General features: G+C 36.0%; 1 protein-coding gene across 2 annotated transcripts in view; it reads left to right on the top strand.

The window, feature by feature from the left end:
- Positions 1-13,936, top strand: part of LOC108716928 (collagen alpha-1(XIX) chain) — a 343,423-nt gene that overhangs the window by 252,737 nt on the left and 76,750 nt on the right. For both annotated transcript variants that reach the window (XM_041563150.1, XM_041563151.1), the window contains exons 37-38: positions 3,952-4,005; positions 5,621-5,665. In XM_041563150.1, the coding sequence (XP_041419084.1) occupies positions 3,952-4,005; positions 5,621-5,665 (99 nt within the window). The remainder of the gene's footprint in view (positions 1-3,951; positions 4,006-5,620; positions 5,666-13,936) is intronic.

Here is a 13,936-nt window from a genome sequence, read left to right as displayed (position 1 = left end):
AGGGAGGGATTTATAGGTAGGGTTAACTCCCTTTCAAATTTACTGGCAAATATATTGCTCCCATTTTTATTATACCAGCACCAGCCATAGCTAGTGATTTGCCACCTTAAATACCAGATAAGTGGCAACCCTAGGCATGCTCTTTGCCCTTTCCCCAGATGAAACGTTTTGTTACAATAAAAGATAAGGGATTCAGTGGGACCCCAGCAGCTGAGTTTCTTTCAGCCTTTAATTAAGCTTGCCTGCAGGGTATATAGTTACTAGTCAGAGTCAGAGTTAAACAGTATTACCCCTTTAGCAGCTGGAGGACAGACCTGCAGTACTACTGAAGCTGCTTTTAGTAACAGTCAGGCCAAGTCAAACACTGGCAAATCAGAACTTCACAGTACAGGAAATATTCACAAGAATGGTAGAGGAGTGAGTCATATACTGACACCATGGACCAGCATCCCCCGTGAGAAAAAACTTTAGATGGCCTAGCGCACTGTGTCAGTGACCCCTTCTGCCCTGCTGTCAGTTGCCTGCGCTCGTGATGTTTCTTTGTTTGCGGCAAAAATTAGCAGGTTGAAGGGGTTGAAAGAAGGAAATTCCATACAGCAGACCCTGCGAACCTTATGGTAGTTATGCCAGTGCACTGAGAGCTATATCAAACTGGTTCTGAGGGACAGAGAATCGTCAAAATCAGTTAGACCATTTCAAACATGCTTTCTAGAATTCAGGGAACACCATACTGTAGCTACCTCAATAGAATTGCTGCTAGACACATGATTTCATCATACATGTACAATATGCATGAAGTATGTTTAGCACAAAGCCTATTTATTGAACTAATATTGAAACTGTGAGTAAACTGCCACTTTAATACAAAAGTTAAAGTACTGTATATACATTGAAGGGTTTCCAAATTGTATGGTAGATCCCTTATGACTTCCCAAAAGCTGTAGAAGGGTTCTGTCTTGAGGCCAATTAGCGTGAGATAGTCTGTCCTGGGAACTATAGAAGGTTGACAAAGGTGCAAGTTTGTTGTGTTCTTAGGTTTGCCTTATCAACTAGACAAAGGGAAACTTGAAAACATCAGACAGCACCAAATGTTAACTGTTGGCTGGTTGTTGTGGGTTACTAGGCCTTGTAAATAGATTGATTGACATTATTTTTCTATTATTTTAAGAACATTTGTGAGTGATTATAAAGCAATACATTATTATTAAAATGATTTCCACAAAAATAGCACATCAATGTGGTGAAGTTATTCCAATTCTATATTTAGCAGGTTGTGATCTCACTGCAAATCAGTTCTGAAAGCTTTTGTTTAATTGGCCATCTTTGAGTTGCTGAAGTTAAAGCCTGTGTGAGTTTGTTCCAGAAATAATTGGGGCAGTGTCAGGCTGGGTCTGTGCAATTAGAAATTTAGTTGTGTTTTATTTGCAGTGTTCCTTTAAGGCGAAGGGCTATTTTTCATCATGGCAACATCGTCTCACATAGCTGTGTTTCCTTGAGATATCAGTTCTACTTATCTCTTGCTTCTTTGTGTCCCTAAGGTCAGATACCTTGATACACTAGTTAGATCTCTTTTTCAAGATCAATTAATCGATGACTGTATTTTTGTCTGCTGACCATGCAATAGACTTGTGCTGCACAGATCAATATGATGAGCTGCTGGAAACAATATTTGGTAGTTGGAAACTTCTCAGCTTCTAATGCTTTGTGTGATTTCAAAGCCTCAGCCTCCCTGCTAACAACTGTTTATTTATTCAATTCTTTCGAGGAACGCTTCACCATTTGTGAGTCTGAGTTATCTGGCCACTGGCAATTTTAGTATATTGTCTTCCTATAAATGCATTTTTTTAAATATACATATTGACCCTCTGGCAGTTAGTTGGAACTCCCTGATGTACGCTATATACAAAAACATCTAATTCTGATGTTTGGCGTCCAGGGCATAAATGTATTCTTTATCACAAACTTGAGCAAGCCTTGCAGCTCACCTCATCCTAAATTATGTGGGGAAAAGTGTCCTTATATGTTCGGATGTGTCAGTTCTTTGCCAATGTCTTTGAGGCTTGAAATACATTGTCAAAACATACAACTCAGAAATACAGTCCACAAACAGGCTTTACCCTCAGTGAGGTTCTACAGTACATATAAATGTATAATCTCTGATTCTTGAAGAATAGGCAACCTGACTATTGGAACCCTGTATTTGTAAAAAGCCCATTTTATATATACTGATACTGACACAAAAAAGGAAACATTAGCAAAGTGAGCAAACAGGCAATGGTCTAAATTATATTCTGATCCTATCTTGGCAGTCCAGTGATGGACTGGGCTGGGGGGAAACAGGGAAAAAACCTGGTGGCCTGATGGGCCCCACCAACCTATGTGACTCCCCCTCCCGGACAATTTTTACCCTCCCCTTGCTGGACCTGATCACGGAGCCAAATTGAGGAAGAGGGAAGTATGTGCATGGAGGGCCCTTAAAGTCGCACTCCCGGTGGGCCTTGGACGCCAACCCAGGTCAATCCTGTGGTCATCATTAGTTTCTTCTTTGACTTATGAGACTTGTTGCTGGACACCTTCTGCAGATAAAAATCCATCTAACCTGTAATAATTGCTAAACACTGCATTTCATAACTTTAATGACTATATAAGAAAATACTTTGTTCCATGGCTTATTGTTAAAGGGGTGGTTCGCCTTTAAGTCAATTCTTAGGGGCAGATTTATTAAGGTTCAAGTTTTCAAGCTTATTTTTGAGTCAAAAAAATTTTTTGGGGTTAAAAAACACATTTTCTTTAGTTTTTTTACAAAAAAATAGAATTTTTTCGAGATTTATTATACCTCGACCCTGCAAATAGCTTGAATCCATAAATACACCATCTAAAACCTGACGATTTGATGTAGAAGTCAATGCAGAGGTCCCTTGAACCATTTGAAGATGTTAATAGCCTTCATCATGTTTGAGTTTTTTTTTCAGAGGGTTTCACTCGTAGCAACTGAAGTTTTTTCAGCCGAAAAATTTGAATCTAAGGTGAAGGTTCAGGTGCATAGTTAAATTCATTATACAGGGTGGACGCTGGAATTCTTTCTTCTGTAAGAGATGACTACATTTCCTTAAAGTGGACCTGGACATAAAACTGTATGATTAAAGTCCTTTTTCAAACTAAACATACAATCCAAATTCTTTTTTTATTTAAGCATTCATAGCTGTTCTAAACACATTTAAAAATCTCAACTGTCAATCAAATATTGCCTGCCCCTGCTCTATGCCGTAGGCATAGAGGCAGGGCAGGCAATTACTTTCACTTTCCATTCAGCACTTCCTAGATGTTAATGCTCTCCCCCCATTCTCTTAACCATCTAGTTGTGTAGCCAGTGTATGGAGATGGACATCAGGTCCCCTGTTCTGGTGCTCAAACAAGATTCTGAGATGATGCAAGACTTTCCTTAATAACAGTGTCAACAATATGGCTCCTACCTATTTGCTATAATTAGGACATCCCAGACTGAAGGAAACAAAATTCAAATAATGTATAAAGTGTAATTAAAGTTAATTTTTTCTTGATTACTGTGATAAAATAGGATTTGGATTTTTTTGGGTGTTGGGTCCCCTTTAAGCTTTTAACAGATATTTATGTAAATAAAAACGATAATGATATGCACATTGCCATTCAAGCAGCGACATGAACTCCTCACTATATCAACATACACCAGGTAGGGCCTTTACATTTGATCTGTCAAGGTGAAAAAGCAACGACAAACAGCATTGTATACTTTCCATTTATGACGCTTATCAGTAGGATGCAGCTGTTTTATCAGTCAAAAAGGAAAGATGCTTCTTGGGAGACGTAATTGGGTTAGGCTGACCTAGGAAAAGTACAACTTTTCTCAGCAAATTCTTTGTGCAGGTTTTCTGTTTCGTTCTTTGCAAAAACTGTGCTTTTGATTTTTTCCAGGGTCATTTTGGGAGACCAGGACATCCAGGGCCAGCCGGCCACAAAGGAGAAAAGGTACACATTTTTCTGTGTGAAACTATTCGTTTAGAGTTCATGATTCTAAATTGGTATTAAAACTCTATAACTTAATTTCTTTCATCAACAATGTTTCCCAAAAGTTGTCATAATGGCAACTATATATATATATATATATATATATATATATATATATATATATATATATATATATATATATATTATATACAGGTATGTGATCCATTATCCGGAAAACCTGTTATCCAGAAAGCTCCAAATTACGGAAAGGCTCCCATAGACTCCATTATGATGAAATAATTAAAAGTTTTAAAAATGATTTCCTTTTTCTTTGTAATAATGAAACAGTACCATGTACTTGATCCAAACTAAGGTATAATTCATCCTTATTGGAAGCAAAACCAGCCTATTGGGTTTATTTAATGTTTACTTGATTTTATAGTAGACTTAAGGAATGAAGATCCAAATTACGGAAATATCCATTAGCTGGAAAACCCCATTCTGGATAACAGGTCCAATACCTGTATTTATATTAATCGAGTTAGTTATGAGCACCAGATATGTTTACCTTGTTTAGCTAAGAACTTTAATTAAAAATTATATTTACATGTGTCATAGTATTTTTTAATTATTGAAGAGTGAATCCCAGGTCCTCCACTATCTAGGTTCCACTGTGTAAGCATTGTTTTCAAACTGAAAACAATAGTATTATTGGCTCCTACCTATTAAGGCCGATTGCTTATGTATTGGTAATGCCTTCATTATTAAGTAGCTGAGAAGCACCAAAATATTATGATAGTTGAACGCATACATGTTAGAGATCAGGCACAAATCCTTGACAGGCACATTTTGTTTTAGAGGTTGATATGTTAATAAGTATACTTAAATGCTTGATAATTAATATAATAATAGCAATTGTTGATAACAAGAATAATTTACTTCTAAATGATCTTATGGCCTAAAAGGTTGCATGAATGCAAAATTATAAAAGTAAAAAAAAAAGGTATAAAAAAAAGTTTATTTTTAGGGGACCTGTCACCCAGACATACTATAAAATGCTGTACAATATGAAAATAAATCTCAGCTATCAATCATATATTGTCTGCCCTGCCTCAAGCATAGGGATGGGTCAGGCAATTTCTTTCACTGTCTATTCAGCGGATTTTCTGCCACTGAATTTTTTAGGCAGTTTTGCGAATTTATTCACTGGTGGCCAATCACTAAAGATCATCAATCCCAGTTCATAATTTGGTTTCGGATAAACCATGCTGCAACTCCATCAGGACACGTCACTTTGACAATAAATATGCCCCTTAGAGATGAATAACTATCACCAAAATAAAGAGACCAGCTTCCATTCATTGGGTATACAGTAAGTATGTTATTATATAATATAAGCTTGGTGAAAGGTAAAAATAATCTTTTGGTATTCTTGTCTAAAAAAAACTTACCCTCCTCCCCAAGAGCATATTCAGAGAATTCTTTTATTCGGGGTATACTTTTTACTCTTTTTTGTTGTCTCTTTTGTATATAGTGAAAGATAGTGAAGAAAGATTTAGCAATAAAGTGCAATGTTATAGCAGTGCTATGTTTTTTTTAACTGAGAAATGTTTGTTTATTTAACTCTTTTGAAAAGGGTAATGAAGGTTCTCCTGGAATTCCTGGACCTCCTGGGCCTCCTGTAAGTTGCCATATGCTGTTATATGTTAAATGTGGAATCTGTTAAGTGGATATCTTATGTTTAATGCAAATGCAAAATTTAAAAAAAAAAGCAAAAAACAGAGATAAAATTTACTTTGTCTCAAAGTCTGCATAATGCTACAATTTAAATAGGATATTAAAAGTGTTAAATTCCAACTACCATTTGAAGCATAGAACGTTTTGCTCCTCTACCTTTGTTTATGCTTTCTGAACACTGTATCCTTGAAAGAATCCAGAAAGTGAGGGCCTATAGCCCTTCGTAGGCATGGAAACAATGCAATGAAAATAATTTGAAATCTATCGTTGTACAGTCTAGTGAATATAAAAAATCCAACTAAGACTTGTAAAAATGTATTCTACAAATGAGTTTCAACTCATAAATCTTCCCATTTTATTTCAAAATTAATTTTTATCGATTCCCCTAGAATTGTGCTGAAAGTGCTGAATCAGACTGATTATTGCAGCCTCAGCTATCACTGGGAGCTTTACAATGCTATAACAATTGATAAAGTAGAATAATAAAATATTTTTAGCATCTCTATTGACTCTTAGGGCCCTGACACACGACGAGATTAGTTGCCCACACTAGAGGAGATTAATTGAGAGTCGACTAATCTCCTTGTGTGTCAGTGGCCTTGGGCACTCAGCTTCAGGAATCAAATTCTCATGGCAACTAGGACAGGCTAACAAATCTGACTGTTTGTGACTATAAGGGCAGGGGCACACAAAGCTATTGGAGAAGGTTAGTCGCCCAGCAACAAATCACTTCATCTTCAGGCAACTAATCTCCCTGAGCTGCCTCCCTAAAATGCTTGTTTTTAAAGAGATTTTAAAATGTTACATTTATGAAATGTCACTTATTTTGGATTTTTTTTGCTATGTGTGCTTTCTCCCTATTTCTAAAGCATTTTGTAACATGAACAATTTTTTTTGCACAAAATAGCTTTCTCATTCTAAGCTATTACATTTGGCTAAATTGTTACATGTTGGCACAGAATGTAGTTCATCAAGTCAAAAAAAACCTTTCACTTTGCATGAAAATTCCTTACAATGGGAAACCCTTCTTTAGGGAAAAGTGTATTTTTGTGTATTTTTCTTTTTGCACAGATATAATATGCAAACAATAATGAATGTCTGAAAAACAACATTTTCCCTTTGTTGAAAAAGGGAATGAAAAAAAGAAAGCAAATTCTTTTCCAGCAATTTTGTTCATTTAAAAATATCTTTATTATCTGCTAGAGAAGTGGTTGTCAAACATTTTCAGTTCAAGTCCTCTTGAAGTTACAACCTTTGTTCCTTAGCCCCTCTTAGCTCATGAAAATAGTACAAATATTGGTGTATTAGTCATTGTTTTAAGGATATCTAGGACAGCAAAAGGTCCCATCTCTCACCCAAATGGCCTTCAGGCTGAGCTCCCCACCCCACCAGCCACTGCTTCAACCCCAGAGTTTTGGGACAACTGTCGCATACAATTGATCCAATGACTTCCATTCCATAAAAGTCAAAGTAGGTATTACATATATTTTAGCTGGTACATATATTGTTCAATGTTCCATTTAATATATATGTGCTATACAGTGTTGTATATTTAAGTTGTGCTATATAAATAAAAGTATACATATGTAGCACTATAATAAATTGAGTGGCACTGTCTCTATTATGAGCTTACTTTCAAATATATTTTTGCCACGGATGAGACCTTTTTCTCAGGTGTAAGCCCTCGCAACGGTGTGGAGGCAGGGTGTAGTTCAACTGTAACAAAGTGCTTATGCACAAGAACTGGGCACCAGTGGTTCATTTATGCTTAACCAGGGACTGAGTTTATTCAGCAGAACAATCCACAATGGAGTACAGAGAACATATAGCATAAAGCACAGCACCAAAGAATTGCTTGATCCCTGCAGGCAAGGGAACAGTACAGCAGTAGTTAAGCAGCAATTGAGAAGGTACCCCAGCTTTCAGCCTGTGCCCTAAGTGGAACTCCTAGAGTGATCTATGACAGAGTATAGCTATCCACTTTACTGGGGCCGAAGTGCCTAGGTTCAACTACTCATCCCCTTCCTGCCTGCTTGGTGAGGGCTAAAGCAATGGACCCTGACCGCATGGTTACCTAGACCTTTATACTATAGCTCAGTGCCATCTACAGTAAACTGTGAGAACAACAGGGGCTTATATAAGCAGAGCAATGACACATGTCCCTATTAGGACCCATTTAGGTGTCTAAAACCTTTAGGATGTGCCTGCCAATATTATGTGAGATTGTCTAAATTATCACATCCCGACATTTACATACATTTATTAGGATTATCTCCATATAATAACACTTGTTTCAAGATGTTAATATTCAACGACAAGTTTGTTTTTTGATTCATGACACCAATATTTCATTAGCTGTACAATACAGCCTGATTATATAAAGTGTGGGAGGCAGCAACACGTAATTATGTTCTACTCCTTCTTGGCCATCTCAGAAGGTAAACTGCTATAAAACACTTAAAGCAACTTACTGTATATACTTAATATTTAAACTGGGGAAAGACGTGTATGTAATAGTGTGTAAAAATAGTAGTTGAAAGTTTGTTTTTTGCTCAAATTATCACAACAAAATATCACAAATTAATTCTTATACAGAAGCAGAATTCTATAGGTTCCAACCCTTGCTTGGAAATCCAGAAGCAACCAAAGGCTTTGCTTTGATGGAAATACTTTTTACAATGAAAAAAGATACTAACATATCCTGGGTTGGGAACCATCATGGAAAGGAGGATTTGCACAAAGATGTTAAAAAATGACCAGTTCACATTAGGGTTTGAGCTTTCTGGTAAAAGGTTCCTGAGGCATATAGACATGAAAATCTAATGTGCCACTAATTGGGAATGCATGTCTGCTGCTTCTAGAAATACATTGCACCTTATATGACCGACAAGTATTTGTCATATTTTTGGTAATTGATTGTACCTGTATGTTGTTATATATATATAACAATTACTGCTTTATTGAAAGTATAGCAGAGGCATGAACGTACAGTGGTAAGTAAAATACATTTCAGAGTGTACAATCAATAAGCAGGATCAACTGCAGTTAACAAAAAGAACAATAAAAAATTGACATGTTGAAAATTGTTGCTACAATTGTATCTCTGTTATTGCAAGCAGCGAACCTATGACCATATAACTGCTAGTGTGGCCGGGAGGTCCAACCTATGATCAGAACACTAGACCGTGACCTATTGTAGAAGGTTATACAGAAAGAGCAGACATATAAGGGATTTACATGTTGTTATATATTTAACATTTAACAGGATTTGTATGCTGTCTCAATGACAAAAGTGGTGGTAAAAATAACATAAATAAATAAATATGCAATTTAATTAAATTTCATTTATACATACTTGTTTTACCTACTGTACTTTGTAAAAAAAAAAAGTGCCATGACACTACTCGATGCGATAGTAAATGCTCCAAGCATATGTTAATGCTATTAACATCATATCCAGAAAACAACACCACTTATTTGACCCACTGTTTGTCAAGTAAGAGAGAGAAGTGGATTTGTGGGTGGATGGGTCACCTGCATACAGATGAGAAAATTCCAGTGGGAATTTTCAAAGTGTTCCTCAAATAAACAGTGGGCATTGGTTCAGACCTTTGCAGAATCTCAAGGAACAACAAAGTGACCAGCTCAGTGTGCCACCAATACAAACGGAGGAGAAAAAAACATAAATTATTCTCACGCTTATTAATGTACTTCCTAAATATATAAGACAAGTTATTGTTCAACACTTTTGGCATGCCAGCTTTAGGGACTTTATATAATAAATAGATGTTCAGTTATCCATCTTCATCCTACCTAGTAAGGTAAATCAATATGACACATACGTATATGTTTTTACACCTCCTTCCAAAGGTTTAAGAGTTTTTTCCACCAACCCGTGTCATTATTTTTGCATCTACCCAGTAAACTTTTCAATCAACAGTTTCCAAATGGGCCTGAAACAATTAAACTTGCAGCATTGCAACTATAATGGCCTGTTTCAGTCATAAAGTAATAATGAAGTGAACCATAGCCAAAAAGTATTGAATTCTGCTCTGATTTAACTGAGGCATCTGAAACAATGAATATAATTATGTCTGCACTACATACGGCTTATTTATGTAAAAACATTTCATTATTTGTGGCAGCTGCTAGCACTTTTGTTCTCTCAAGCAAATTTTAGCAAGACACAATTTATTGATAGTAGGACCAAAAGATGGCTATTTCTTGTTTTAACATGCAACATGTTGCTTACCAACCCCTTGGATGTTGCTGTCAGTGGCCTCGAATAAGGTGCTTATTTTTTAATTCCAGGCTTTGAGGCAATTTTGGATGCATAAAAAACAGGTATACTGCTAAACAGAGTCTCCTTTAGGATGCCAATCCATATAACATCTCTTATTTGACATCCTCAGTAATTTATTTCATGCTGGTGTTGCTCCCCAATTCTTTTTTCATTTGAATATGGCTCACAGGTGTAAAGGGTTGGGGACCCCTGCCCTAAAGGTTAGGTGGGGATGAATGGCATGGGACCTATTATCCAGATACATCTGCTACAAATCACTTAAAGGAGAAGGAAAGACATTGTTACTCAGGGGTGGCAAGAGTGAAGCAACCCCAATTGATTGTACTTACTTGACATCCTGGCCCACGGCTCCTATCAGGAGAAAACTGCACTGGTCCAGGGGTTGTTCCAGTGAGCACCACGGGGAGATCAGCTTGCTTCCTTCTTTTTTCTTAAATTTTCCTGGGGCAGACGCATGTGCAGTTGAACGAAATAGGTAACTTCTTAATTACAGTTCGGCTTTTCTCACTACTGTGCATGTGCACCTGTGTGAAGAAAGGAGAAGAAGTAAGTCGATCACTCTGTGGTGCTCGTTAGAAGAACCCCCGGACCAGTGCAGTTTTTTGCTGATAGGAGCACCGGCCTGAGGTGTGAGGTAAGTATATACAATCACTTGAGGTGCCTTACTTTTGGCACCCCCAAGTAAATATTGACTTCTTCACCTTTAATCATTAAATTATCTCAATGGGATTATTATGCCCCCAAAAATAATTAATTAAATCTTAGTAAGATCCAGTAAAATGTACTATTTTATTAACACAGAAAAAAGGAAAGCAATTAAAAATTAGAATTATTTTTATAATGGAGATGGTCTTCCCATAATTCAGGGCTTTATGGATAACAAATTTCCATACTGTGGATCCCATACTTACGCAGCAGATCAGTGATTTCATAAAATGTCTTGCTTTAGAAAATAAATGGCACAGAAAACATTTTCCTTAAATTAAAATTACAGGAGCATCTGGTGTTTTAGAATGTGCATATTGTCAGTTATTTGGTTAAATATGTACTTTGTTCATGACTAACTATGCCTTACTTCATCCCAAGCCTTCTCCGTGTCTGTATTCATTGCACATCCTGCAGTCCACGCTGAATTTATTTATGCTAGACATGTTGGAAGTAGTGGAGGAAACTCTCCGAGGAATGAAATTCTGTATAGGCTTTTATCAGTTTTGTTCAAAAGAATAAAGCCGTTTCCAAACTTCAACACAAAGTTCAATATAGATTTTCTTGTAGATTGTGTCATTTAATATGGCATTCTTTTACTCGGCACAGAAAATCCTTGCTTCAGGGTTTTCTTTATTGTGCCCACAATGAAAGCAACAATTCAGCTTTAATGTTTACATATTCTACTGTTATTTAACATGTTTATAGTGTGCAGCTGTGAATTCATTAAATGGGCTTAAAGGCTATCAAATAACATGGTATGTGAAGGTGAATCTGGCATTTATACATTGATTACATTGATTAAAAGGGGGAAATATATATTGTATGCTACACAAGTAACTTGAATTTGGAGATGATAGCTATTTAAATGTTTTATTGATTTTTAAATTTATAATCAATAAAGTGTGCAGGCTTAGATTCATGCATGGCAAAAGGTTGGCAGGCCTGGCTTTCAAAAATTGTGACTTTCTTCTTAGTAGTCTTTCCCCCAAGCTGACTTTCTTGGCTGAAACAAAAATAGAAGTAAAAAACAAGTTGTGAGCCCTACAGCTACAAGAATTGTGCATATAATGTGATTAGTACAGTATTTCAGATACAGTATCAGGAATTACAGATACAGTATTAGGAAACTGGCCATTACATTAAGAGGCATATTTATTAAGGGTCGAAGTAAAAATTCTAATTTTTTTGGTCGAATTGTGAATTATCCAAACTCGATTTGAGTTATAATTTTACTCTGGCCCTTTAAGAACTCAAATTGGACTAGTCGCCACCTTAAACCTGCCAAATTGCTGTGTATGGGAGAGGTCCAGGGATCAATTTGGTGATGTTTGCAGCCTTCCTGACATTAACAGTTTGTTTTTTTCAGAAAAAATTTAGTTTTTTCAATTTAATTCGAGTTTTTCTAATTCAAATCAAATTCGATTCAAATTTTGGGATGGATTAAATTTATCCGAGCTGAGAAAATTTGATTTTATTAATAAATTTCGATTGGTCGAATTTTGAGTTTTATGGGAGTGTTAAAAAACTCACATGAATTCGATTTGTACTAGTTCCAATAGTGAACTGCAAGAAAAGATACCTGAAGCAGCAAAAACGAAAGCATAACTCTTTTATATAATTTTGCGCAAACTGCATTGATAAAATCAGATTCATCATAGCCATCTTTAAACCTGTGTAATAATTCATGTCATAATTATTTAAAAATAACAAGCAAAATTAAGCTTTATGCATTGGAATTATACAATTTGCCGAAACAATGGCTATATATATATATATATATATATATATATATATATATATATATATATATATATACACATACATATAAGTTTTAAATACAATATGAAAATATACATAGAAATAACATATTTATTCATCTAAAATAGTACACTAGGACTTGATTTTATAGAGAGAAGACTGATAACCTGCACTTTCTCCTTTGACTTGAGATAAAAGAAAGAAAAATGGCCTACACAGGATTTGCCAGCCAGCCTTAACCACGTTATCTAGTGAACAGTGTCCTGACATATTCCAACAAACAATTTAATTTATAAATCCATCTTTGCAGTCAAATGGAGAGAATCCGTCTGTAGAGTCAGGTGCATGGAATATTCATTTCTATGAATAAAGTACTGAACAGTTGGATGCCTTTTTTATCCAAAGCCAATATGTCCATGTATCTATAAAAGAGTAAATCAAAGTCTGGCTGGTTGTCCTGGATTGGTCGGGGCAGATTGCCAGTACCTAAAAGAGAATTAATCGTGCTACTGAGACTGACGTGACAGGCATAATAGAAAGGTGTCAAACGAGAGAAAAATCTGTAAAAAAAAAAAAAAAAAAAAAAGGTCAGCAAGTTGCACAACCAATCAAAGCCATTGTAAAATGTAATCTTAAAAGAAAGATGAAATGTTAAAACACATTTCAACAAGTGCCATGCAATTTTTGGATAGTGTATAATGGTAAACTACAGCACTTTTTGTCTGTTTGCATCCCCAACTGAAATGTAATTTTGCTAACTGAATACACAGCTAAAATGAATGTGATAAATTGTAGCAAGGAGAATATATATGGAGCTGAAAAGAAAATACAGGATTATAAATTGAAGTTATATCTATGATTGCATGCTCCCTCAGTTATGCTAAAAAATAGTCATTTATTAAGCAGATACAAACGTCTTTTACACCCACATTTTAAACAGAGCTGTAATTCAATTTTAAGGAAACCAAGTGCAGGCTATATACTGTACACCTCAATTCGCAGTAATTGTCTAACACTATATGACCAGTGTTTATCTGGATTTAAGAATGCCTATGGTGGACAGGTTTTAAGAAATTTACTGTATAGTTTATTCTGCAGTGATATGATACATTGTCTCCTACTCAAACCTTGCTCATATCTAGGTTTTCCCTAAAGAGCAGTGTAACACCTATTTGGGCCATCCGGGGGTTAATTCACCAGCTAGTGCACTAGAACATGGGTTACACATGACTCTAACACTTCAGGCTAGGGCCTTCGCTATATGGAAGATTAAAGGTGTGGTGTAGTTTAACAACAACTCCCACAGGCTACTGTGCAATCAAAAAAAGACTTGGGCGCCAGGAGGTTCTTAATAAAACAGGAACAAGGGTTATTACTATGCATGAAGCAAGTGATCACAGGTTTAGTACTCACATCACAGTGAATCAGAGGAAAGTGCACAGGCAC

This window comes from Xenopus laevis, chromosome 5L, assembly GCF_017654675.1.
Source record: "Xenopus laevis strain J_2021 chromosome 5L, Xenopus_laevis_v10.1, whole genome shotgun sequence".
In the NCBI taxonomy this organism is placed as follows: domain Eukaryota; kingdom Metazoa; phylum Chordata; class Amphibia; order Anura; family Pipidae; genus Xenopus; species Xenopus laevis.
This window is presented reverse-complemented; position numbering and strand designations above follow the sequence as displayed.